The sequence below is a fragment of the Sphaerodactylus townsendi genome, linkage group LG13 (genome assembly GCF_021028975.2).
Source record: "Sphaerodactylus townsendi isolate TG3544 linkage group LG13, MPM_Stown_v2.3, whole genome shotgun sequence".
Classification (NCBI taxonomy): domain Eukaryota; kingdom Metazoa; phylum Chordata; class Lepidosauria; order Squamata; family Sphaerodactylidae; genus Sphaerodactylus; species Sphaerodactylus townsendi.
The window spans coordinates 21,269,885-21,297,840 of NC_059437.1; the positions used below are offsets into that span (position 1 = coordinate 21,269,885).

Consider the following 27,956-nt stretch of genomic DNA (forward strand, 5'->3'; position numbering starts at 1 on the left):
TTCAAAGGGGCAGGACAGCCAGGAGGGACTCCCTTGCCAATCTCAGCACCCAGGCAGCAATATATATGTGAACTCTCTCAGGTACCCCAGACCAAAGCCATATTGGACTTTATAGGTTAGCACTTAGATTTAGCACATGGTTTCACACATTCATCTAAGCTTAATGCTATCATGAGACTTCATTCTAAGCAACAATTAATCCAGAAAAAAACTAACCCAAACACAAAGCCCCACTGAGATAAGTGACCCAGTATGACTTCTACCCATGATCCCACATCTACACCTCTGCATCCTTGGTTCTCTGAAATGTGGTTCTCTGAAATGAAATGCTTCCATTCTGTTCATTCGAGAGGGCAAACCCAGGAACAAAGAGGGAAAAAATGTTCTGGATGATTCAGGTATAGATGTGCACTTAAGAAATCCTAGCCAGATGATTTAACTCTTAGCCAAAGCTACTCTTCAGTAATGCCATAGGTTGATTCTGGATATTATACACAAGTAAATACCATTAGGCCCCTTCCGCACTTGCAGAATAATGCACTTTCAATCCACTTTCAATGCATTTTGCAGCTGGAGTTTACTGTGCAGAATAGCAAAATCCACTTGCAAACAATTAGGAAAGTGGATTGAAAGTGCATTATTCTGCATGTGTGGAAGGGGCCTTACAGAATCTCTGCTTCCATTCTAAGCTCTTTTTATTAAAGCATAATTATTGCATTCTTAACATGGACACAAGAAAGTGTTATACCATCCATCCATCTATCCATCCATCAGTCTCCTACTGAGGTCCTTTTTCTTCCCTCCATTTCTTTACAGCTCAATGTTCCTCTGTACCAGCAAGAGATTTATGGACTGGGGCAAAGAACTGTAATATTAGAGGTGATTCATACAAAGGATCGATATTTATGCCTCATACATTCCACATTATGCCAACATCTCTGTTCACAAAAAGTGGTCGATGTAATATTGTAAAAAGAACTTTTCAGTGGCTGTAGATTAACTTAATAATAAGGACCAAACTGACAAAACTCGGGAGGATCCAAGGCCATCTCTTTCCTTCGTTTTTAAAATGGGGCCTGGAACCAGATCAGGGCCGCCACAAAATGACGGGGAGAGGAGATTTAAACCTTCAATCCTTATGCAAATTCACTTTTTGAAATCTCACACTAGGAACTTATGTATAGATTTGCCATCACCATTGTATTTACTTTTGAATTTACTTTATGCATATCTTTTTTGTCTTTTAATTTTTTTCTTCTTTTTTGAAGGAAACGATGAAGAAAAAAACTTTTACAACAATCCCACCATTCCTAGTATCTTAGGAAAGAAAGAAGATGAGCAAAGGTTGATACCCTTCTTTGTTTCCTTCCAAGACTAATAGGAGGCTGGAGGGGTGGTACTGTCTGGTCAATAAGTGAGGTGGAAATTAATCCCTCTGTTCACTTCTGTACAGCGGTAGTCTTCATTGGGGCGTCAAACATCTGAAATTTAGTTTTAAAGCTGCTGGGAAAGCCATGATCTCAATCTCGACTAGAGAGACTCCTGGCCAAAGAGAATTGCATTCATTATGTTTTGTTTTTGTTTTGTTTTTTAAATATCTCTGCTTTCTCAATGGGGTTCTTTTTTAAAAAAACAAAAGAATGTTTCTTGAGAGTGAAAAGGGAGATCTTGGCTTCCCTCCTTATGTATTTCCTGCTCTTTGTAATGTTTCAGAAAATAGGAAAACTAGACGGTCATTGCAGACTCCTGAAATAGCATGAGCTGCTGATGGGAAACGATTTCATCTGTGGAAACGAGATTACCCAGGCAGGAAACTGTAAATAGTCAACATCAATAACAGCAAAGGTAAAATAATAGGAAACTCTTCTTGATGGACTGTGGTGATGGATAGTATCTGAGCTGGCTGCCTTTTGAGAGAAATGCAAGGTAGTTCCTTACGCCTATTCACATTTGGATCAAAAACCCGCACACTGATCAACCTACATCTCCCAGTATACTCCTTGGGCTAGCTAAGTTCTTCAGACAGTCTTCTCCATATGATTCCCTCCCTTGGGACAGTCTGTATGGTAATAGCCAGGTCAATGTGTGTGTTTTTTCCCCCGTGGTGGGTTCAGTCCTTTGAAAAGGCCTGCCAGAATGGGTTAAAGAAGGTGCATAAGAGTGAACTGTTTCACATATTTGGCTGCATTCTTTTTAATTCTGAAGAAGAGAAGAATTTTGGTTTCATAACCTGCTTTTTTCAACCATAAGGAGTATCAAAGCAGCTTACAAACTCCTTCCCCTCCTCTCCCTCAACAGGCACCCTGAGAGATATGTGGGGCTGAGAGAGTTCTGAGAGAACTGTGACTAGCCCAAGGTCACCCAGCAAGCTTCATGTGGAGGAGTGAGGAAACAAACTAGGTTCACCAGATTAGAGTCTACCACCTATGTGGAGGAGTGGGGAATCAAACCCAGTTCTCCAGATTAGACTTCACTGCCCTTAATCACTACATCATGCTAGTGCTCCAGTGGTGTCGATTTGTTTTATTTTAATTCTGTGTTAAATCTGTGTACTTTTCTATATCTTGTGAACTGGACAGTATTTTTTTGTGACTTGGAACCTGGTGTTGCATTGTTAGCTGCCTTGAGTCAGAGGAAATCAGGGGGTAGGGTTTAAATGCAGTAAATAAATAAATAAGGGTCAACCAGGTGAGACATTAGGAGATCTGTGTTCAGCTGTTTCTGAAGGTACAGTCAGTTGCCCCATTATCATTTTCCATCAGTCATGGTGCAGAGGTTCCATAACCCACATAACATCATCATCATCTTAGCTTTGCTAAGTTCAGCTCCTGGCTTTTGTCAGCTTTTTGGTGAATGTTATCTGGGGGTAACACTCGTCATTTTTTAAAATAACATTCTCTTTGTTAGCTTCCAGGAGGGTTTTAGCCTGTTTTGGATTGTCCATCACCTTGTTTCCAACCATCTCAGCTTTTCACATCACCATAGCAGATTCTAGTCACATTCAGGCCTCAAGTTGCTGCAGTGCCCTTTTTATGCATCTGAAGAGGCGCAAAGTGGTTCTATTAGAACTTCTCTTCTGAAATATTTATGCCTTGATTTGGCTTCACAGCAAGCTTCCTTTTCTCATCTGACAGCCCAATTTTTCTCCCCTCTGTTTTGAATTAGCAATGGCTTAATATCTGAGCAAGGCGGCTCCACGAAGACATTCTAGCACTCTAAATATTTTTTATTTCTTTTATTCCACCCACCCACCCTCAAGCCCCGGGCCCTTCCTCCCTATTTTGTTCCCATTTCGGAGAGTAGTACTGTAATTTCCTTGTCGCCAAAGGCATACAAAATCCAGCAAAAACAAAACACTGCCCTCTTTCCTTTGACTGCAAAGTTTGAAAGCATATTTTTCCCTTCTGAAATAGAAGGGGAAAACATCCATTTGCCCTTTGAAAAGTAGACAAGGGAAGAAGCAAGCATGAAAGTTTTAATCTGTGCAGTTAATCAATTATTTTAGGCTGTTACTGCATGGCACAATTATACCGGTTACAATCGGTATCTTACAATCTGGGTCTATTTTATCCCAGTTTCTCCCTTCACATGGCTGCCCATTTCTATGAAGGAATCAAGTGAAGACCAGGAGGAAACACTCCAGTTTGTTTCACACCAGCCCGGGTCTTTTATATTTACACCGCAAGCGTATCTGCGCATGCGCAAACATCCCAGTGTCCCGTGTTCTGATTGGCTATTGTTTGGAGGCAGCAGTGAGGGAAACAACCCCCCCCCCTTTTCCAGTTCTGGATAAGGCCCAGTGCAGGCCTCAACATGGCAAGCGGCAGCAAAAATCAACGGGGGACAGCATCACAACACATTGCCACTCACATTCTCATATTTTTGTGGAAAATGAGATGCAAACACCACCACCCCATGATATGCCCACTAACATTCGGCCCAAAGTGCATATCTCCCTAGCTATGCACTCCGAGCAATCAGTACATGTGCAGAAAAGAAAACGAGGACATTTTGGGACTCCACTCCTGATTAACCCAGGCAAAATGGAACCCGGTTGATACCATGAGCAGAAAACTTGCCCAGGGGAATGTTTTGGGAAGGGCGGGCTGCAATCGTCAGTGGCTCAGCAGAGTTGAAAACTGACATGACATCAGGGGGGGAGATCAAGGGGATGGGCTGTGGGGTGGGGAGATAAGCCAGCAGGGTAGGAAAAGTAAACTGGTTCTGCTCCTGTGGTGTTTGCATGGTAGCAGGTTCACCACAGGATTTTTTGAAAAGAATAGCCAAATTGGCAATTTTTGAAAATCCTGGTATGTGGGAAATATCACAGGACAAATCCTCTTTAGGACCAGGAACCATACAAACTTCTTGGCCAAACCGGGATATTTCCCTTGCTCAACCGTGGATATTTGGGCTGGGCAGAAACAACCTTAGTCACAGATTAAAAACTCTTCAAATTAAATGGAGTCAGGCAGATGAGCTCATGTTCCTTATCTATCACAGATCTCGGAACTAGAACACATGAACAAACATCCCAAATGATAAGTGATCAGTCTGTATCAGTTTAGGCAGGGGGAATCAAATGGGTATGTGGATCTGCATTTTCTCTCTCTCTTTTGCGGGGGGTGGGAGTAAATTTTTAGTCTAGAACCCAGTCTAGAATTGTGTCTTGTCTCCCTCTACCCAAGAATCTGATTTCATAGTGTAATCCATCTGCAGATTCATTCCTAGATGTTTCAGCTCAAGAGTTTCAGCTCTTAGTTCTGGCTCTGTGCCAAACCTGCTTTCAGATGGGCAGAAAATAGTAATGGTTGAGGGCCAAACTAGAGGAAATGAGGAGTGATACATCCCTGAATCTTCCTAAGCTCTGCTTTACTTTTCTTATAGTTAAAAGTACCAGGCCCAACTTAGATCAGGGCCACAATGGTGGGGATGCAGTGTAATCAACCTTTCAGCAGTTCTATTTGTGCAGTTGTGAATAATCGCTGCACTTGTCTTGTGGACATTTCCCTGTTTATTATTTTTTCCTCATCTTGTGGACATTTCCCATTTACTGTTTTTTCCTCTAAGTCTATGTATATGCATCTGTCGACTGAGAACAGGCATTTGATGAAGTAGGTACTAAATCTCACAAAGGCTACACCACAATGAACCAGTCAGAGCAGAGCTGTTATTTTGGGTAGTTTCACATCTGCAGCTCCAGAGAGACCGAGAATAAACCATAGCAATGAAGTCTAATTTTTCTTTCTTCTTTCTTTGTTTTACAATAGTCAGAGGTTTTTATGGGCACATCTGGCTCACAAGAAATAATTCTAGCTGCCTCTGGAACACAGACCTCATACAGAGCTAGATAATCTAGTGGTCTAAGTATAAAGCATTTTATTCAGTATTGATTCATTTTAATAATATGCTACGTTTTTTGGCCCCCATCAATTCTACAACATCTTCTCTTGCCTTTTGTAATACCCACTTACAAATTCCATAATTCATGCTTGACCAGAGTCTGTTTTCTCGTTCTCACCATGGTATACATATGTGCCACTCGCAAGAGTTCAGTGCATCCCTGGGCATCTCCAAAGGACCGGATCCCTAAGCAGTTTGAAGGGTGAAGCTGCTTCATGAGAAAGTTGCAACATACATCAATCACTTGCGAAAGCTGAAGAAGGCAAGCTGCAGCCAGCAAACTCTCAATGTTGTCTTCCTTGAGTTCCAAGACACCTGCTCGGTTTAAAAATCAAACACACATTTGCCCATGTACATATGATAAACCTGAGAGAAATCATTGTTAAAAGAAAGCCACGTATGTCTTAAGAGGGCTATCCAGAAGTAATAATTTAAAATGAAGATTTGGTGCAGTTTCTTTAAAGTAGTTTCCAGCTATCAGCAACCTGTTGCATGTCACCTGTGAAAGCATTCCCTCCCCCCAGCCATTGGCTGAACTGCTGTGATGTCAGGCAAGGCTCACAAATATTGTTGCTGCTCAGAAAACAGTACAGATACTGAGATGGGAGAAAAAGCCTTATTTAACTGGGGGGCAGAGCCTTTCATGGGATCTATTGAGAGGAAGGGTTGTGTCTTAAGGCAGAAAATGTGGTGGTAGCCATGCTGAATAGCTTCACACCAAGAAGGTCAGTAGGAAGTATTTCCAGGGGAAAGATGGCTGAAGAAATTGTGACAAAGCAGGCATCAGGAACCTGCTAGATGAGAGCACTTAGAAAAGTCAGAGAAAGAGTGGGTGAAGAGCAAGAGAGAGAGAGCAAAAGAGAGAGGAGACTCAGCACTGAAGAAATGAGATGCAACTGCTAAACAAAGGATGGAGGAAAACCTAGCTAAGGACCCACTGAGGAAGAGCAACATGTTGTTGGCAATGGAGTCATCTGCTTGACTCCATTTAGAAATTGGGAGAACTATAGTTAGAAAACCAAGGTAGCAACCAGAAGTGAATACCATTTCCTTTGGATGTAGATCTGTAGAACGTAAATCATCTAGTTTGACTCCAGTTCAACAATCCATATTAAAATGACAAAGTCAACTGCACTGCGCTGAACACATTGTTCACCTAAGGAAGTTGACTTACCAGTGTAGGCGTAGTGAACGAGGGCTTGCAATGCACCAGGATCCACTCCTTCCATTTTGATTTCCTCTTCTTTTGCTTCGCGGACATCACTGGTGAACATTGCAGCAAAATAGTCAGACGCGGCGCTCAGAACTAGCCTGGGAAGCAAAGCATTTTGTGAGAATCGCTTGCTGTTCCTCGATCTCAATGGAAGCATCAGCCTTGCTTGGTTGGATACTTGTCACTATTTTGTTTTAATGATGCGCTGTGTGCCTGGAATAACATTGTTTTGGCTTGCAACTAAAAGAATAGACATGTGTGCAGTTGGGAGGAAAAAAAGTAATTTAATGTTCTTGGGAGCTGCTTCGCTTCACTGGCAAGATCAAATTGTTCTTACAGGCCGGCACTTTGAACCTTTCTGTTGTGATTGGGCAATGTAAATGTTTCCCAAAGCAGGAGGTTGGGGCAATTTTACACAGTTGGTTTACCGTAGATGCCCTAATGACTTTGAGGAGGTTGTTATATCACTAGTTTTTCCAACCTGGGATGGCTTTGGATTCAGGAAGCACTAGGACTGGCTCACACATGCATGTGCATGCATATGTGGAGCTGATGTTAGTACTGGCTAAGACTGAACTACAAATCAAGAAGTCCCTGGGTCAAATCTCACCCTACACTCATAGCTTAAGGAGAGGAGGACTGAGGGCAATCCCCCCAGAAATATGCCACTTTCCAGTTTTCATTTAAAAACAAACAAAATAAGTCTCTAGCCCTTTTGTTGAGGAGGAATAACATATTGGTCATTGTTGACTAAGGTTGCTGGGTCTCCCTTGGCCAATGGTGAGGGTTGGGGATAGTGTTGCAATATCCAGGATAGGAACTCCTGGAGATTTGGGGATGGAGTCTGGGGAGGAGAGGGACCCCAGAAGGGCACAATGCCATAGAGTCCAACCTCCAAAGCATTCATTGTCCTCCAGGGGAACTGATGTCTGTACTCTGGAGATAAGCTGTAATTCCAGAGGATCCCCAGGTCCCACCAGAAGGTTGGAATCCCTGTTGTCCCAATTGCCTGGGAAGGAATGCAGATGGGCAGCTGCAAAAGGCTCTAGAGCTGAATCAGTTCACCTAATTTTGGTCAAATTCATTCTACCTGAATCTTATTGGGGGAGGGTCTTGTTTGTTTGTTTTAACTTTAATGTTGAGCAGCAGTGGCGTAGGAGGTTAAGAGCTCGTGTATCTAATCTGGAGGAACCGGGTTCGATTCCCCGCTCTGCCGCCTGAGCTGTGGAAGCTTATCTGGGGAATTCAGATTAGCCTGTACACTCCCACACACACCAGCTGGGTGACCTTGGGCTAGTCACAGCTTTTTGGAGCTCTCTCAGCCCCACCTACCTCACAGGGTGTTTGTTGTGAGGGGGGAAGGGCAAGGAGATTGTAAGCCCCTTTGAGTCTCCTGCAGGAGAAAAAGGGGGGATATAAATCCAAACTCTTCTTCTTCTTGACAATTATGACGGAGAAAAAAATTGGCTGGAAAATGGCTCCATTTTGGCTCAGGAAAATGGCACCTTCCTTCTCCTGAGTCATGATCATGAGCTGAATTAGGCTCTGGGGTTACTTGGAATATTACTAGGAATATTACATTCATCATGTAAGTCAGCTCTTGGTGGATGTCTCATCTGGTTTGTCCAAGAGTCTTATGCCAGCAATATCTCTTGCAAGAAGAATGTAGATCAACCAAAGACACAGAAGATGGCCAGAATCAGTTTGTTCTGGATTTGAGTCCAGTAGCACCTTAGAGACCAACAAGATTTTGTGAGATTTAATTCTCGAAATCTCATACCTCAAAAATATTTCATTTCCCAAACCTTCACATCAGCAGCAGACTCTGATCTAATGAACTGGATTTGTTTCCCCACTCCTACACATGAGGGCTGCTGGTTGAGCTAGGGCTAGTCACAGAACTCCCTCACCTACCTCACAAGGTGTCTGTAGGGGGAAGAGGAAGGGAAGGAGTTTGTAAACTGCCTTGAGACTCTTTACAGTTGAGAAAAGCAGGGTATAAATCTGACTCTTCTTCTTGTTGACCTCTAAGGTGCTACTGGGATCAAATCTAGCTGTGCTACTGGAGGTCAACATGGCTACTTTTTTCTGGGTAACTGCAGATTTCTCTGAGTAGTACCATGAGGAAGAAGAAGAGTTTGGATTTATATCGCCCCTTTTTCTCCTGTAGGAGATTCAAAGGGGCTTACAATCTCCTTGCCCTTCTCCCTCACAACAAACACCCTGTGAGGTGGGTGGGGCTGAGAGAGCTCCAGAAAGCTGTGACTAGCCCAAGGTCACCCAGCTGGCGTGTGCGAGAGTGCACAGGCTAATCTGAATTCCCCAGGTAAGCCTCCACAGCTCAGGCATCAGAGCGGGGAATCAAACCCAGTTCCTCCAGATTAGAATGCACCTGCTCTTAACCACTACGCCACTGCTGTTCTCTGTCATTCCTTTTCCAGTGGTATTAGTCTCTTCTATTCAAAGGGAGGAAAAGGGGACTCAGACAGGATATTCCTGAGGTGCTGCATGAGAATGTGAAGTCGGAGAGTAAAGTGATTTACCTGTGAGCAGGAATCCTGTGATCTCCGGCAATGAGGAGCACATCGCAGAGTTGCTTCTGCTGGAGATAATTCTCCATCTTACGGAATGTCTGCTCTGCATGATTTACAGAATGGAAATATTCATCTGATCCATTGTTGTTCACTCCCGAAGAAGGTGAGCTACTACTTATCGACACCCTGTTGGAAAACAAAGAAGAAATGAGGGCATTTACACGATTTGAGGCCTCTGCAAATTGCTGGGCCATCAAACCTGGGGGAGAAGAGCAAATGAATTACATTCAGACCTGCAACTTTTTAAATTCAGTTTTTACTTTGAGTCACATTCTGGGATGTCTGCCAAATAACACTTCATTCTTGCCGTTCACAATTAGCTGATAATATTCTCATGCAAAACTATTTACTCGGAATAGGGAAAACAATAGGAAAGTAATAAAGATTTTGGCAATGGAATTTTAAACACTCATTCACCCGAAATTCACTAAATAAATTGAAGCGTACAAGTGGGAACACACAAGGACTTGTGGGAGGTATTTGATTTTCCCCTTCCCCAGTATTCTTTCCTTTTCCTGAAAACCCCTATAGCCTCTTCCCTTTCCCTGCTTCTGTAACCCCCATGCCCAGAATGGGTTGGCCCAGAATGGGTTGACCCAGTAAGGGGTGGAGACTCGGACCAGCAGAGAGGCTGAAAGAGCTCTTTTGCAGAAGACAAGGGTACCAGACTCGGACCTTGATTTCTATAAGCCCTTAACACTTTGTTAAGGTAATTGCAATATTGTTGGGAACTACTGGGAAGGTAGTTGTTGTTTTTGCTATGTTGTAAATGTTGATGTTTTAAAAGTGTTAATTGTAAAGAAAAGTAAACCATTTTGTTGTTTAAATTTGGTTCTTTGCAACTCATTCCAGGTTCTGCCCCACAGAAGGAGGTTACAAATGGCGCCCAACCAGCATGGGGCTTGGAAGTGAGATTGCAAATATAAATTGCTTGCAATGGAAGTGTGCAGCAAGTTGGGGGTTTGATCCCCATACAATTGTTTTGTTATGTGATGTAAGTTCAAGAGATGTTGCTGTGTTAATTTGAAACACTGTTTGGAAGTTGCATGAAGGAAGGGATTCCAGTTGCAATCCCCCATCCCTTCTGCAAACTGCTTGGCTGAATTGCAACAATTGCTGTAAAGAGTTTTGCAAACGGCCAGTGCAGCTAAGCTTAAGGGAAAGACAATGTTCTGCATTCAGATGCACTAAATGTGGTTCCTCCAAGTACAGGAATCTCTGGGGAAATCATTGTTTAATGATTTCAAAAGTTGCATTGCAATTACTGTCGGGACGACAGAATTTTAGTGGAGGAGAATGTAACCCCCATGCCCAGAATGGGTTGACCCAGTAAGGGGTGGAGACTCGGATCAGCAGAGAGGCTGAAAGAGCTCTTTTGCAGAAGACAAGGGTACCAGACTCGGATCTTGATTTCTATAAGCCCTTAACACCTTGTTAAGGTAATTGCAGTATTGTTGGGAACTACTGGGAAGGTAGTTGTTGTTTTTGCTATGTTGTAAATGTTGATGTTTTAAAAGTGTTAATTGTAAAGAAAAGTAAACCATTTTGTTGTTTAAATTTGGTTCTTTGCAACTCATTCCAGGTTCTGCTCCACAGAACCCACAGAAGGAGGTTACACTTCCATCTCTCTATGGTTGTCAACCTCTACCCTTTTTTCAACAAAAGAACTCAGGAGAGGTGTGAATTAATTTGCCACATCTTCCTGAATCTTCTTTATGCGGAGTACTCTGATAGGTCCTAGTGCCTGCCTTCCCTCCTTCCCCCAATTCTCAAGGAGTGTTTTAAAGCCTTATTTCCTGCGGCGGGAAAGAAAATGGTGGGTGCAACTTTACAAAAAGGGAAGTCTCAGTAACAAGTGTCCAGAGCTTGATAAAATGCTATTTTATCAAAGTGCTATGTTTCCAGGTACAGATAATAATAGTTTTAACAGAAGCGGTACTTAAATAAGGTTTTAAAACACTCCCAGAGAATTGGGCTACTTAACGATGCGGGCACATTCTGCTTCAATTTCCACCGCGCACAATCGCGCTTACTAGTTCTTTTTGTGGATCAGAGTATAGGTGGAGCTTGAATATTTCCTGGATTGACAACACATCTCCCAACTGCAGAAATCAGTTCCTGCCTAGGGCTGTTAACCTCAGATTGGGAAATTCCTGGAGATTTTGAGGTGCAGCCTTGGGAGGGTGAGGTTTGGGGAGAGAAGCGACCCCAGCAGGGTATAATGGCATAAACTCCAGCCTCCAAAGCAGCCATTTTCTCCAGGAGAACTGATTTATGTCATCTGAAGAGCAGGTGTAATTCCAGGTGATCTCCAGCCACCACCTGGAGGCTATTTTCAAACAGAGAAGGGGCTGGTGCAACAAGAGCAGAATGAAAAAACCACTTGGCACTCCCCCAGCTCACAGTAATACAGTATATATAACTCAATACAAATTTTAAACCTTTAATATTCCAACGATGCACTGTGTGGCTACACGGATCCTAGATCTGACTCAAAAGGTAATGCATAATTTGGCTCATTCATCAAGCCTATCCTTTTATTTAAGACATGTGTATTCCATCCTGCTACTCAGTTTAGGGCCCCTTCATGTTGCAGAATGAAGGACCATCTCCTTTCGGCTCCCCCTGGACACTGACTGCAGCCATCAGGCTGCCCTCTTGGTATCCTGCCAGTTAGGGTGGCCCATTACCTCAGGACCCGGTAGTGATGGACATGGGTTAAAGCTCTTTTAAAAGTCCAATTATACAATACCTAACAGGTGGTATGGTTAGATGTTATATAATCTTCAATTTTTTAACATTCATTTTTATTAATATTCAACTTCATTCTCATTAACATTCTCAATGAACTCTGTTCTCTGGATGAACCATTTCTGCAAAATTCTGTAATGTTTCAAGCAAATCCTTTCTTTTAATACTGCACAATTTTTAAAAGGTTGTTTTTTAAAACTTTCTTATGGATTGGCTGGATGAGACATTGCTTCCAATTGGCTTTGTTAATTTCACCAGGCCATCTACCAGACTGCTTGGCCTTAGAAAGGCTGTACCAAGCAGGCTTTCTCCATAGTTCTCTCTAACTAATGGAAACCTGTGAGGAACTTTCCAAAAAAGGAAAATCTACACACCATGATTCCCACTTCCTCTTGCTGCTTCATTCTGCCAACCTGTTGCCTTTCTCCCTCTTTGCTCCTCTGCCACTGCCTCTCACTTCTTCTCCATCTTATGATTCCTTCTGACTTCTCCTTTCCTCATTGCCAACCCACCAGCCTGCACCATCATTGGCTGCTTTCTTTCCTGCCTTTAGTGCTGCAGCTATCTCCTTCACTCTTCCCAACACTCTGGCTCACCTGCTCACCCTACCACCTGCTGAGCTGGCCTCCTAGTGCATCCGGGTACTGGGGCTCAGCTGGCTCCTCCTGCCCTCCCCACGGATGGTAAGTTTACCATCGGTACATCTGTTGGGGAGAAAGGGATTGAAAACCTTTCTCTTTTTGTAAATGCCCTCATTTTTCAACAAGCCTGCGGGGAATACCCCAAGTTAGTATCAACATGTTTTCTCCCAACTTGGCCTGAGTTGCAGATTTAAATATCCATAGATGGGACCATGTTGCGAATTACGCAGTGGCGTAGGAGGTTAAGAGCTCATGTGTCTAATCTGGAGGAACCGGGTTTGATTCCCCACTCTGCCGCCTGAGCTGTGGAGGCTTATCTGGGGAATTCAGATTAGCCTGTACACTCCCACACACGCCAGCTGGGTGACCTTGGGCTAGTCACAGCTTCTCGGAGCTCTCTCAGCCCCACCTACCTCACAGGGTGTTTGTTGTGAGGGGGGAAGGGCAAGGAGATTGTCAGCCCCTTTGAGTCTCCTGCAGGAGAGAAAGGGGGGATATAAATCCAAACTCTTCTTCTTCTTCTAATACATTTGTACAGGTATCAAGGTACTGGTACTGGATCTCAGGGCCAAACTAAATATTACAGCTTTACAGAGGCCCCTTCCACATATGCAGAATAATGCACTTTCGATGTACTTTGCAGATGGATTTTACTGTGTAGAATAGCAAAATCCACTTGCAAACAATTGTGAAAGTGGATTGAAAGTGCATTATTCTGCATGTGCAGAAGGGGCCAAGTGTGTCTGGGTTCCCTAGATCCAACTCAAGTTCCCGTAAGACATGCAGTACCTGCAGGAAACAGCTTCTTTTTAAAAAGCCAAAATGGGCTCAGAATGGCACTGTAGGAGAATGACAGCCTCCTGCCTTTTTCCCAAGCAGTTTTCCCATATGAAAACTGTGCTGGAATGAAATCTTTTCCCTGATTTTGCTGCTCCATGATGTGGCATATCTGAGTTCTTTAAAAACAGTAAAAATTTAGTTTGACCCAAAGTTAGAGCTACACTAGTGCCAGAGTGCAAAGCTAGTTCTACTACCCTGTGGAAAATACCATCCATATGCAACCTAAAAACCTAAAAGATTTGCTCTTGTTGCCTGAAAATGCTTGATGCTCTCTCTTCCACTCTTCTCTCCCGATTTTCAGTCAAAATGAGTTATCCTCAGTGCCAGCAGCAAACTGAGCATTTGACGAAAACTCATTATATGCTCTGGAATGCCCGTACATTTCAAATAGAGATGTTATGCAGTTACATTAGAAAGTAAATATGGTAGACGAGAGCTCAAAAATGGAACTATTAGGTAAATAGCGCTTCAAATTGCTGGCGTTGCATTTTGTGCCGAAGATGACGGCAGGCTAGTGTTGAAATTACTTATGAGGACAGAAAAATCCTGGGGGCAGCAATGCGGTTGTGTAGGGGATTATGGTTCTGTTGACGTGATTGTTTCAAAAATGGACCAGAAATGAAGACTCAGTGCCAGCTTGCCTGTCTCTCTAAACTCTGATTTATATACTCTTTCTTGTACCCTGTCTTGCCTCAAAACCTTATGGCATAATCATTAGCTTGATTTCACCCAGAAATAATTGCAAGCCTTCCATGTTATCTTCTCTTATTTCTACTTCCATGCCGTCTTGTCAGGCTTTCCCTGTGCCTTGAACAACCTCCTGCCTGCTAGAGACCCAATGCGGTGTAGTGGTTAAAAGCTGGGGGCTCTAAACTGGAGAATAAGGTTGGATTCCCCACTCCTCCACATGAGCTGCAGACTCTTATCTGGTGAACCAGGTTTGTTTCCCCATCATCACACATAAACTTTAAGCCTGAAGCTGTAAGTTTATAAAATCACTTAAGAATGTCAGAGCTGCCAACAAGATCACCTACTCCAAATTCAACAATTCCCCAGAAATAGCCCTCAAGCTGATTTGTGTCATTTCTGTTGTGTCATTATAGACTCTAGTGTTCATAGCAGATAATTTTCTGCATTTGTCCTAGGTGGCTTCTGTCCCAGTCTCATAACCTGCCACATCAAAAGTAAAACACAACAGCAAAGAGGGTCTACGGGCTCAGTACTATGAGTGTTTAGATGAGAGAGCAAGTGAATTTGGCTACATGAAAAAATCCTGTCCTTAACTGAATTGCTCAGGAAAAAGAAGCAACCCTTATAGTGACAGTCACCAACGTGGCAGGGGATTTTCTCTTGGCCTACAAATGTTATTGGAGGTTTAAGCTGTTGTCTGTTTCAGCAACTCGAAATAGACCATCATTTTCATGATGTTTATGAGCCTTCTAGAGGCATTTTGCTGCCCACTGATGGAAACAGATGGGCCTGGGTCTTCTCCAACAGGACTTTTCTTGTCAACAGTCTTTAACCATTCTGACAGCCAGAACAGCAGGATAGTAAAAGACAATAAGGGGGTTATAATTGAAGGCAATTTTGGAAAGTAAAATGAGCACATTTCTTCTTTTAAAATTTACAATCTGTTTTCAAAGAAGGGATTCTTCATCAGCTTTAGTTGGGAACCCTCTGATTCTGCCTTCTGGTAAAATATTTCGGATGCTTATAAAAATGTTCCCTGCAGGTAATTTTGATGGGTCCCGATATAACAGGAAGTTCATGTAACATTAATGGGTAACTCATATAATGATGACTGTGGAAAATCATTTTCATTTATCATCATTGGGCTGTTTTTATGAGTTTGGGAGTAAAATAAGATGCTCTGCCTTTTTGAGGTCTCTTGTTGCGTTTCCATGGTTCAGAAAACAGCAAACTTGTTTATATTTATGAAGGAGGAATATCAAGAGACTTATACCAGAGAAGCAAATTTATTGCAATATGTAGTTAGGGACCCCCAAGTTCCAAGGATAAAATTCCTTTTTTTTCTCTTCTTTTTTTTGCTATCACACAGAAATGTTAAGACCTGAAGTATATTTGGTGTTCATTACTCTGTTTTAATGCTTTGTTGTTACAGGCTCCCTATATCACGTTAGTAATGTGTGTTAAAGTCGGTGCAAAAACTGCACTGCTCAGGGATGAGTGTTAGTGATATCTGTTCATATGGCAGTTTATACAGGTTGAATAGATGGGAAGCAAACAAACACAAGCAAGCATGCACACACACAGTGCTATTCCCAAAATAATGACCAGCACGTATATCCCTTTTCTGTTTCTATGCAGGCTGCTTTTTTATCCCAAGAATTTCCCAGCTAGCTTCAGACTTTTTCTTTCTCTTTCCAATAACATGAAAAATTGTGGGCAAGTGTCTGTTGCATGAAGAGGACGTATGTCCATCATGGCAAGATCTCTTGCACAGACGTATTTTCTCAAGCCCCACTTTCACTTTCCATTCTCTCCACAGCAAGCATGACCACTTCTAGTACAATTTTAATTTGGTTCACAACCCAAGCAGAATAGATTTGCCAGTGAGCACAGCTTTGCCCTGGACATGTTCCCTCTGCCCACAGCCAGCCTTCCCACTCCCTCACTGCCATCCATGCTTTCCCCCTCACCCTCCCTTCCATGTAGCTGGCTGCTTCGAGTCACAGAAAAAAAGCTTACTCACACCAACTTACCCAAAACACACCAACCTTTATTTTTCACATTGATATATGGAGATATCAATATAATAACAGATACTGCTTGGAAATAACAAGTCTCTCTATCCTCTCGGGACAGCAGCAACAGCAGCAGGATGTACGTGGGGGGAGGGGAGGGGAAGAGAATATCAGCTCTAGGGTGGTCCCTTTCTTTAGCAATCTGTGGTCCAGGGAATTGCTCTTGGGGAGGGGAGTTGTATTTGGAACAGTAATATTGATATAAATAGATTTTAAAGGGCTAATGTGACACACTTTTCAGAATGCTATTTCTTTAAAATGCATTATTTCAAAAGCCTTATTCATGGTTCATTTCTTGTTAATCTGTGAACTCCAGTATGCATCTTCCAAAATACAGTTCTGTTGAAACTGTTCTCTGGAGAACATGCTGGGTTATTGTTCTTGGTGGTGCGTCTAAATTATCTGGAAACAGTTTCTACATAACTTCACAAATTAAAACTTCAGTTAAAACCAGATTGCTGAGGGGATAGTGCATGGACTTATTTCCTTCAAGGAAAATGGGAGTGAGAGCATTAAGTACAGGTATCAGAATATATTCCAGCTTTAAAGGGGATTGCATTTGAAAGGCAATGTTGTGGTACTAAGGCAGTGCTGCTTTTTCTCTCTGCAAAAAGGGGGGCTCAGTTTTTAAATTGATTAAAAGTTGTTGAAATTGTAAATCACATTACATCATCGGGTTTGCAAGTAGTCCAAGGTAACCCATGATTTAGCCAAGGTTAGGCATTTTCATATTCCACTAATTTCAAAAAGAGAGTGAAGTTACCTCCATCTCCCTTGCCCAAGTCATTTCATGAAACCTACCAACAAAATTCCTTCAGCTATTTTGTCTCAGCAGGATAAAATTGAGGATGGACAGAGAATCTCCTCAAATTTCACTGAAGGATAAAGTTGTAACATCTAGAATTAACCCTGACCAAAAAAAAGTAATAGTGATAGGACCCTGCTAGGAATACTTAATTGAAATCAATGGAACCAAAATTGGCTGGATAATGCCTATTCTTTGTAGTCAAGCAAGTGTTTGCTGTGCCTTGCAGGTGTATATTTTTTTTAACATTGGAGCACAGCTGACTTTCAAGGCAAGAGACATTCAGAAGTGGTTTGCCACTGCCTGAATCCATGTAGTGACCCTGGTATTCTTTGATGGTGTCCCATCCAAATACTGACCAGGAGTGGCCCTCATTAGCTTGCAAGATCTCACTACATTTTATTTATAATATGCCTTTCTCACTGAGACTCAAGGTGGATTACAAAATATAAAAGAATCAATCAGCCTGGCACCATAAGGTCTCCACTAAGCAACACAGAATGACTAGGATTACAAAATTAGATAAAAGTACAAAAAACTTCCTAAGACTTGATAGACCATACCATTAAAAATACAGAAAGTGGGGTAAAAAGGTAGCGGACAGTAAGGGGTGGGGGGTGAGGTCATGATACATATGATAAACATTACAACAGAGTTTGGTCCCATTCTCTTATAAAAATGCTTTTCTAAAGTTGTGAGTATTACCTTGCTTCAAGTGCACAAAATGCTCCATTTTATCAGTGGGGTAAATCCATATTTTCAGCAACAGCAGAAGTAGATGACTTAATATAGCTACAAAAGTCCATATCTCCAGTTACAACAATAAGGACTTCCGCATGCTTTTGGTTGTGATTGGGAAGGGCAGCCATGAAGGAGACAGAAAAAATTCTTACATGTAAGGGTTTTCATGACAAGAGTTGTTCATATGTGGTTTTCCATTTCCTATGTCTGCATCACAACAGTGGTATTCCTTGGAGGTCTCTCATCCAAATACTGACCAGGGCTGACCGTGTTTAGCTTCTGACAAGATTGGATTTGCCTGCGCCATCCAAGTCAGGATGTTTTGGACATTTGTTAATTCATAGATTCACCATGAGTCAGAAGGGACTTCAGAGCCCTTGCACACGCAGATAATTACATGAGAAATGCCATTTTTTAAAATTTTCACTTTGTGCGTACCCTGCTTTTCTTCCCAGAGGGAACCCAAAGCAGCTTACAACATCCTCCACTTCTCTATTTACTAAAAAAGGAGACTAGAAAAAATGGGTTCATAGTACACTGTCTAGGAAAAGTTTATCTTGGGGAAATGATATGTTTCATCAAGAGAGCAGCCTTGAAAGCTGGTGTCCTGTAAAGAGGTGTGTATTTATTCAAGACAAGGAAGGGGGGAGACACTCATTTAACCAGGAAATTTAACACTATCAACTTTTGCTATAATAAACACAATTGCCAGCTCCTCCTCCCCCTGAACCACATTTTCCAATAAGAATGAAACTGCAGGGGGGAAAATATTAACCTCACAGAAACAACAAATTCAACTGCACGTGCTGGAAAACTGCACCCTCACCAGCCGTCTTTTGCACATGCACCTGCTTTTCTTTCACAGACACTCGCTCCCTGAAGTCTCTCTGTAAAATCTTACACTCCTCTTTACATCCTGTCTCCTCCGGTAATCAATCATCGATGAGGGAGAAGGTGGAACAGAACTAACTTTGTGGCTCATTACCTCACTTCTTCCACTTCCTCCTTCAGGGTCCCCCCCCCCCACCCTCACTTTCCTCACCATTTAAAAAAAAAATTGCCCACCCCTGGATGTTCATGCTTTGTCAGACTAAGGGTAATGATGGGGGACCAAAAAGAGAATGTCCCACAGTTGCTACCAACATAAAGGGAAGAAAAAACACCCCCCCCCCCTCTGAGCCTGCCAATTAATCTTGCCCATGTAGCCCAGAGGCTGCTTGGGGGGAGTGGCCGAATGCACTCCCCACATGACCAATTTGAGTGGTGCCTGGGGCAGGAGCCCCCTCATGCCCCAGGGTGGCTACACCTCTAGACACATAACTGTCAGTGCACATATATTCTTGATTTGCAGTGATTTGTAATTCATTTACTGCTTACAGCCCTACTTTTATGATGAATACAAATACAGTAGCTTTATGAAGGTTAATTTAGAGTATTGTTCAGACTAGGTGGTAAATTTTGACTGAATGAGGTCTAGGATCATCATATTTGTCAGGTAGAAAGCAAGCAGACAGACAAGTCTGGGAAGGAAACCAAGTTGTATAGCCGATTTGAGTGATTTTCTTTGACCTGGAAAAGTGCCTTTGACTGATAAACTTTGAGAAGCCCTGAGGAAACTTTATGGAATCTCCCTGCCAGTCAGTTTTTATAAAGCATTTGAAACCACTTGGCAACTTTGACCTTATGAATAATATTCTCATTTTACTGTCAAACATCCCAGTAGATTGGCCTTCCACATACAAGATAATAAATTAAAGCCTGCCCATTGCTCCACAGTACTAACAACCTTTTTTGCTTGTCTGGTAAATAGCCAATTATGGCTTGATTAGTTGTCCAAGTCCAAAGGTTATGAAATGCAGAAGAATGATTTTTAACTGGGAACCTATTGCAGCAATGCTTCTGGTCCTGGCGGACCTGATTTATTTCCAGTGATCATGTGCCACCAGACTAATTATGCTAGAGTTAGTAATTGTTCATCCAGCTGCTCCATCATAATTGCTTGGGCAATTAATCTTATTTATTTAGCAATTGCTTATACATTTTAATATCTGATTTAGATTAGAATAAGGGCTGGAAAATGACTTGCTGGATGAATGGCACGATGAAAACTGAAATAATGACAAGTGGCATTAAGGCAACAAATTTGAACACAAATGTCATGTGTATTCCTTTCCAGCTTGGGAAGACTCTTATCGTTCTATTATTTTGAGAGAGCTAGGCAAATTCATGATTATGTTCAGATTAAATTTCCCATACATATTATTGTAGTTTATCATTTCTAATAAGACTTATTGTACAGAACATATTTTCCTAATGGCAAAAATATAATGCTCACTTGGTCATCTCGCTGACCAACATTCTACACCAGCAGACTCGAATCTGGTTTGTTTCTCCACTCTAATCTGGTTTGATTAAAGTAAGGATGGACTCTAATCTGGCTTGTTTCCCCACTATTAAAAAAAATTAAAGGTTTGGATAAATAACTAGGGATGCCAGTCTGCAGGTGGAACCTGGGAATTCCCCAGAATTTTAGCTAATCTCCAATTCATCTCCAGAGATCATTTCCCATGGAGAAAGTGGGTGGTTTGGAGGGTGGACTCTATGACATTGTTCTCCCCAGGTTCCATCTCCAAATCTCCTGCAGTATCCCAGCCTGAAAGTGGAAACCTTACCCACCATCCCTTGCCAGTGACCAGGGGAAACCTGGAAACCCTACTTGTAATTAAAAGCCAGATAAGCTGGATTTGAGGTGAACTGCGTGGAGAAGGAGTTTTAAACCGAATGTGGCAACACAGAGGAGGCCTTGCCTCTAGTGGCTAGGCACCTCTCTTCACTACAATGGCAAAACCACATAAAGCCAGGCCTCTCTTGCAGCTCTTAACTGACAAGCAAGTTCATATGGGTACAAGCAGTTCTTCAAACAACCAGCACTTTAGTTTAGGCTTATAAGAAAACGTGCACGTATCCACCATCCATTTCTTAAAAAATAATCTAACAAATATTTCGGCTGTTACCTCCTTTGAGCAACATCGAGTTCTGCTCATTTTCCCTTCCAGTAATCATATCATGTCCTATTCTTCTTCACACCTGCTTTAAAGGCACTCTCCTTTCATGTGGGCAGCCAAGTATCAGATGCACCACTGCAGGTGGAACGCTTGTTATGCACAGTTTCCCAGCTTCCCCAGCTGAGGTTCTTTAATAAACCATTTCTACCAAAAGGCACAGAAAGCAATTGCTGAAAATGCCAGTAATTGAGCACCTGGGAACTGGAGAAGCTTCTGTTAATAGATCCTGGAAGTAGAAGAGCACACAGGGCCTGCTGTTCCCCTTTAAAGTGATGTATGCTTTTGCATAAACTGTCAGAAATGCCTGCCATAATTAGAAACTGTTGTTCCCTCAGAAATAATATCATTGGGAAACAACAAGCTGTCCTGATGATACCTTCACACTTTTGCCCTGATGACACAGAAGACTGACTATACTTGGCGTCAAAAGGAGGGTTGGAAGAGAACATTGACAAGTACAGCAGGGGGTTGGAACAGGAATCCAATGATTTCAGAAAGGATAGGAAAAGCCATTTTTCACCATGTGCAGTATATTAGACAAGTGACCATATGAACCAGACCCCACTGATGACAAACAAGTACCCTGCGCATGTTCAAAGTACCACATTTGGCAGGAGAACTTTTAAAAGGCTTTAGGAGCTCCGCAGTCCACTACAACCAGCTCATGCGAAGCACAGGATGTCAGAAGACAAAAATGCAAAGGGATAGTGTGGTATAGCAGTTAGATTATTGGAACTGGGATATGCCAACTGGAATAAGCTTGTTCCCATCTATGAAATTTATCCTGTTCGTCTTGCAATGAATTCAGGGCCACACAGCTAGTTTTCTTGCACTCTATTTTGCGCTCAAAAGTAGATTCGATTGAGAGAGAGAGTACCTGGTCCAGTCATCCAGGTTCACGGCAGTCTGGGGATTTGAACCAGTCTGGCACTATACTGAGTTTCCTCTCTACTATACTGAGAGGAATAGTAGCATAACTACTATAGTAGTATAACTGCTATACTGAGTTTCCTCTCTAGTTCCTCATGAAGCCAGATGGTCTTTCTCAGCCTAACTTACTTCAGAGGGTTGTTAGAAGAAAGAATGGAGACAGGGAGAACCAGGTACACCGCTGTGAGCTCTGGGGCAGATTGGCAGGCTGAAAAAATGTGATCGATACATCTCAATTCAGACTGCCAATAAAGCAGTGAGGGTGCTCCAAAAATATACTGTGAAGGAACAGCTTCCCTGGCAACACTAACTGTATGGAAGGTCTCAGAACAACTCTCCTCCCACATTGGAGCTTCCGTACATTTTAGCGGTTCCCACATCAGCTTGTAAGCAGAGCATAGAGCCCGATCCTGAAAAATGTCATGGGGCTTCTGCGTACTTTGGAATGAATAGGTGTTGACAGCTCTTAACACCTCAGATTCTCAGAGAACATGAGGAGAATCATCGGAATGCTAATGTAACAGGTCTGGAATCCCGAATGTGCTGATTTAGTGGGCATAAAAACAACTGAACACAGAATCTGGATGGAAAGTGTCATAGTAGCACTTTATTTGTATGTAAGACTGCATACTGCACACAAACTGGCCTTTAGCCAATCCTTGTCCTCTCTCTTGACGTAACACAGGGTTGTTATGATGATATGGGTTGGACATGTGAACAAAAAATATTGCCTCCTAGTAACTTTTATCCCAGGGTATTTGTCTTCAAGGCTCATGACATACAATTGGCTTACACCGCAGTCTCTGGTGTGTACGAACAGTTGTCCAGTGGCACCTCTCTTTCTCTCTTTAGCTCATTCCACACATGCAGAATAATGCACTTTCAAACTGCTTTCAGTGCTCTTTGAAGCTGTGTGGAATGGCAAAATCCACTTGCAAACAGTTGTGAAAGTGGTTTGAAAACGCATTATTTTGCGTATGTGGAAGGGGACTCACTCTCTGCGGAAGGGGACTCACTTTCTGCCTTCTTTCCTATTATCTTGATCAGTATTAGAGGTGTGCACCTCTCTTTTGGGGGGGGGTGAATTTTGGGATTTGGGTTCAATAGTCCCAAATTTTTTTGAATAATCTGAAAAGGAAAAAAAAGCCAAATCACCATATTAGCTTTTTGGTGGGGGGTTTCTTTTTAAAAAAAATTGGGTCTATTAAACCCCAACCTGAAAAATTCCTGCTGCCTCCCAGCTCCTCGTGGCTCACCCAGCATTCAGCTCTGCAGTGGTGCTACTTCCCATTCCATATGGGCTCAGAGGCAGTACGTGCAGAGCTGAGCAACAGGTCCCAGGACCCCAGTGTTTGGCCCTGCAATGCTGCTACTTCTTAGCTCCACATGGAGCCAGCATTCAGCTTTGCAACATTTCTACCTTCTCATCCCCACAGATATTGGGGACATTAAATTTGTCAGGTGGACTGGAAGGTTCTGGATTTTGGACCCACTAGTTGTGAAAAAATCCAGAATCAGCAGTGTGAGTGAGCCAATGAGCTCTTGGAAACAGCCTCCCCATTTTCTTTGTTTTTCTCCTCATTAGTCTTTCTTTAATTTTCCTTCTTATTTCTTATTTTTCAACAATAAGTGGATCTGCATTACGTGAGGAAAAAGACTCTAAGTACACTGGAGAAAAACTGTGATGAATCCCACTTCTCAAGTCCACCAAGGTGCTAGTTTCTTGTCATCCACTTCATCTCCAGAGGATTTAACACATTTGACAGTGGAAGGGATCAGACTACAGTCTGAAGCTGGAAAGACATAGCCCTCATTCAAGTTGATAAGAGCCCAGAAAATGTTATTCGAGCTCCTCAGCAACCAGACTGCATCTTCCATACACAGGCTCGGCCTCTTACTAGACTAAACCACTCATTCTTGGGGGTTACAGAAAGAGCCTAAAAAGGGCATTTGGCACCATCATACAGCACATGGTTGTTAGTGCAGCAAAAGAAAATGGAGATAATAATGCCATTGTACCTTCTGTCTAATGTGGGCATTACACAAAATGGCAGCATTTTGTTTTTGATGCGCTACCTCCTTTGGAGGCTAACATTAACCCCACAGCATGGAAACCAAGGGCTAAATTGTAATGTGTGATACTGCCTACATACCCTGTTTGCCTAATGCTACACTCTCAAACGTGAAACCCGTTTTGTTAATGGCCTGGCTTGATCACCTCATAAATAGCTGGGAAGTCAATAATTTCACCATAAAACAACCTTTAATTGTCCATTAGCTCTAAAGTGCTTTCAGACTGCATTTCTATAAACCCAAGCAATCTTTTTTGTTTCCTTCTAAAAATGCATACTCTGACATGCTGTTTCCTGTTGATGCTACAGCTGCATACCCCACCTCTTTGTGAAAACAATCAAATGTTCTCAAGTCATCTCACCACTGTGGATTCCCTGCTTCAAACACTTTCGACACACATTTTTTCCCAATGATGATTTTTGCAAGACTAATGAACTGTTCTGAAAGACTGACCAGCTATAATTGGAAAGGATAAAATGTGCCTGTTTCATTATCTTGATTCCCATGATGATAAAGAGAGGAACAATGTAAAATAAAACACCAGAGGCATTATTTCTAACACTGTCCTTTTTTTTTTTTTGCTGGAGCTACAATGGGGTCCTCCTAGTTTAGCCATACCCAAATACCCAAATTCAGTCAGGGTGGAATAATACATTATACATGCTTCTATGGTTATGTTTTCTGAAGATTTTTTAAACAGTGCAACCATGGGGCCTTGATTCAAAGTGGAATAAAGGGAGAGGAGATATTTAACTCTTCCCTTCTACTGTTCTCCCAACAAAAATTGCTACCTTGCCCAAGTTGCTGCTGCTGTTTTACTTATGAGGGTATGGCAGGGGTGGGATTCAAATAATTTAACAACTGGTTCCGGTGGTGGGATTCAAATATTTAACAACTGGTTGTTTACAACCACCATTTTAACAACCGGTTCTGCCAAAGTGGTGCAAATCTGCTGAATCCTACCACTGGGGAATGGGCATTTTACACTTTTCCCTGAAGGTGTAAAATGGCTTGAGAAAAGAGAGTTGAATAGCTTCTGTCACCCTGCACCAGTTTCTCCCTTTAAATCACATGATTTTGTTCTATTAGAAAATAATCACACCAAGGAGGAAAGATAATGGCCCTTTCTGCATAACCAAAATAAAATGTTCTGAGACAGGAAATAAAACGTTTTCTCCAAAAAACCTTTTCTTTTCAGCCTGAAACTTTTTTATTTGCATCATCTTCTTTGATTCATTTGAGGAAACATTTTCACAATGTTTTCACTTGGCTGTGCAATCTCTTTAGGACGTTCCCAATGCCTCTCCACAAACTTCCTCCTTGGTGCCATTTTGTGACCTAGTGCTTGCTGTCTCACCTGTTTATTTTGTTGGTTCTGCTTTTTTTATTTTGAAGAGCTATTTCTTCGAAGCTTTAATTACCCATGTTATAGCAAATCGCAGCGCAAGGAATTGAAGCATCAAATCCATGGAGACATTTAAAAAACCCAGAACGAACACAAAATGGTGTCTAGGAATTGTTTCAAGGAGGTGAATGTGAACAAACGAGGGGGGGTGGGGTGATTGAAAATGTTTTGCAAATGTTTTCAGTGACTTGTGAGGAAATGGCCAATAAGATAACAGGACAGAAGATCCCAGCATTTATCACTCTCCAAGCCAACCCAGAGGCTTCATACTGTATGCCAACTGCAGGAGCTCGTGTAGCCTCATGTCACCTCCCTGTTTCCTTTTTCTGACTGAAATATATATAGAAACTTATTAGACCATGTCCCAGCCCCAAATCCTGAACCATCCATTTCAGACCCTAAAGTCAATGACAGTAGAGGACAATGCCATGTATTTAGGAATACTTCTACAATGTGCAGACGATGCTTCAAAGGGGGAAAGTACAGAACCTAATCAAGATCCTGAGCTACTGGAGCTGTTGGGCCATTCTGTCTTTTGTGCCATTATTTCATAGGCCGTTTCCGCACGGCCTTTTTATGGCGCCCTGGGGACGGGATAAACGCCGTCCCCAGGGAGCCATTCGCACAGGCGGCGCTGCTGCAACGCAGCAGCGCCAACCTGACTGCGCTCCCCCTCCCCCAGGGTGGCGTCAGGCCGCCCTAAACAACAACCCTTTAAAGGGTTGTTTTTGCCGCAACAGCGTGTTCCCGGCGGCGCAGTGCGAACAGCACCGCCGGGAACACGCTGTTTCCCTTCCCCGTCCCACTCACCTTGTCCCCGTCGTCGGTCTGCTGGCCTCTGCAGCCCCTCCCTCACTGTTCTCCGACCCCTGGAGGTCGGAGGGCAGCGTGGGCGTGGCTTCAGAGGCCAGCAGGCCGACGACGGGGACAAGGTGAGTGGGACGGGGAAGGGGGCAGAGGCGGCTTTATGCGGAGCCACCTGTCCTCCGCCGGCCTCCCCTGAGGCCGCACGCATGCTTGCACACAAACGGCCTCCGCCTCCACGCCGGCAGAATTCTTGCCGGCTTGGGGGCGCCCCGGGGGCCGTGCGGAAACGGCCATAGTGTTTTGATCGAGCTACTTGTTAAAGGGGGGGGGATCTCATCTGAGCATATACATAGCATGAAAGACAGGGTAAGGAAACCACTGCAGGAATACAAATAGCTTCTCTTAATGCCTCCAGATTTCACCAAATTTGTGCATAACCCTTACTTAAAGGCTACTTTTGTGGTGCTGAATTGTGCTGCTCTCTCAGGTTAACAGCTACTGCCAATTTTCCTGCCTGTAATGAGAAGCTATAATATATAATTTAAGTTATTTTCAAAATGATATGCCTGCTGCGTTTAATGTGATTAAATGGGAAACCTGTTCCTAAGCAGAGTCTAAAACAGGCTAACATTGGAACAAGAGAACAGAAGAAAAGGGGGGAGAACGCCTCAACATTAAATACATTCACATTCAGAATATGTTGCTTTCTTCATTGAGCAATGTTGAAATGGTTCCCCAGAGACCATCTTGTCCAGTCACATGAACTTGTCTTATCTGAGACATACAATAGACTAGGATTGATTCCCCACGGTCAATTAATCGCGTGATACTCATGCGAAATATCAAGGTTTCAGCAAGAACTCCCCACTGCTTGAGCGACGAACAGGGATTCATCCTGTTTCTGGCACTCATTCTTCCCCTTATCCTGCGTCCCGGCAGAACCTGCTTGCAAATACAACTTTTTCTCTTAGCATGCTTTCGATCCAGTTTCGTGGGGAGGAACGGGGGTCCAATCTGTGTTTAAAATTCCCGCCGTGGAGCGTGACGCAAGTCTCGCAACCAATCAGCTCTTGGCTGGCGCTGAGCAATGCGCGCACAGCCTCTTCCAGGTTTCAGTTTTGCTGTTGGACTTGGCAAGAGACGTTCGCATAACAAAAAACTGATTAAACGATTAACCGTTCACCCTTCCAAACGAGTGAAAACCTGCTTAGCGCCTAAACGCTTAAACGTTCATCCTTGCAAATGAGCAAACCTCAGGTTAGCAAGTTGCAGGGAAAAATTTCCCGCCCCAAAAAGGTCCCGCCCCAACACAGCATGCCAGCCAATCAGGACAGACCCACAAAAGAGATTGCGTGGTAGTGGGGATTGCTACATTTCTGGGATCCAAGATAGGCATATATGTCTTTGCTGAATACATGATGCGGTGGGGAGGTTGAAACCCCAATGAAAAGATGTGGTTTCTTTACAAACTTGGTTTGATCTGGATAAAATTTCCCCATGGGGAATCGACCTAGAATCGTATGTGGCCTTTAATGTAAACAGCCATTGATTTTGCTCCCATGATTTCATATTAGGGAAACTTGCACAGAGTTCTCATTGGCTCTGATCTGCCACACATACAGCCATTAACTTAGCTTCTATAGAGTCATATAAGGGAGACTGTCAGTTCTGAATGCTGGTACATAGTACTACTTCTGTGAGGGAAATATTTGCTTAGTTTGGCTGGGAGAAAAATGTCATCCAGAACAATGATGTCAAAAAGGAAATGGATAGTCATGGAGATGCTGAATCTTTGGAATTTGAGACTTGGGTGACAAAAATATTCATGTGTGTAGAAAAACACTTATTCGCTTAACTGATTATTGGTTTGTTTAAACCATTTCTTTATTTCCCTTCTGAATCACCAGGCAATGGAAATCAATA

The 27,956-nt window shown here is 42.7% G+C and overlaps 1 protein-coding gene across 1 annotated transcript in view; it reads right to left on the reverse strand.

Moving 5' to 3' along the window:
- The window catches only part of KLHL4 (kelch like family member 4), a 59,272-nt gene that overhangs the window by 20,308 nt on the left and 11,008 nt on the right, over positions 1 to 27,956 (reverse strand). Inside the window, exons 2-4 of the mRNA XM_048514811.1 lie at positions 9,160 to 9,336; positions 6,578 to 6,714; positions 5,522 to 5,718 (exon numbers count right to left, since the gene is read on the reverse strand). Coding sequence (XP_048370768.1) covers positions 5,522 to 5,718; positions 6,578 to 6,714; positions 9,160 to 9,336 — 511 coding nt within the window. The remainder of the gene's footprint in view (positions 1 to 5,521; positions 5,719 to 6,577; positions 6,715 to 9,159; positions 9,337 to 27,956) is intronic.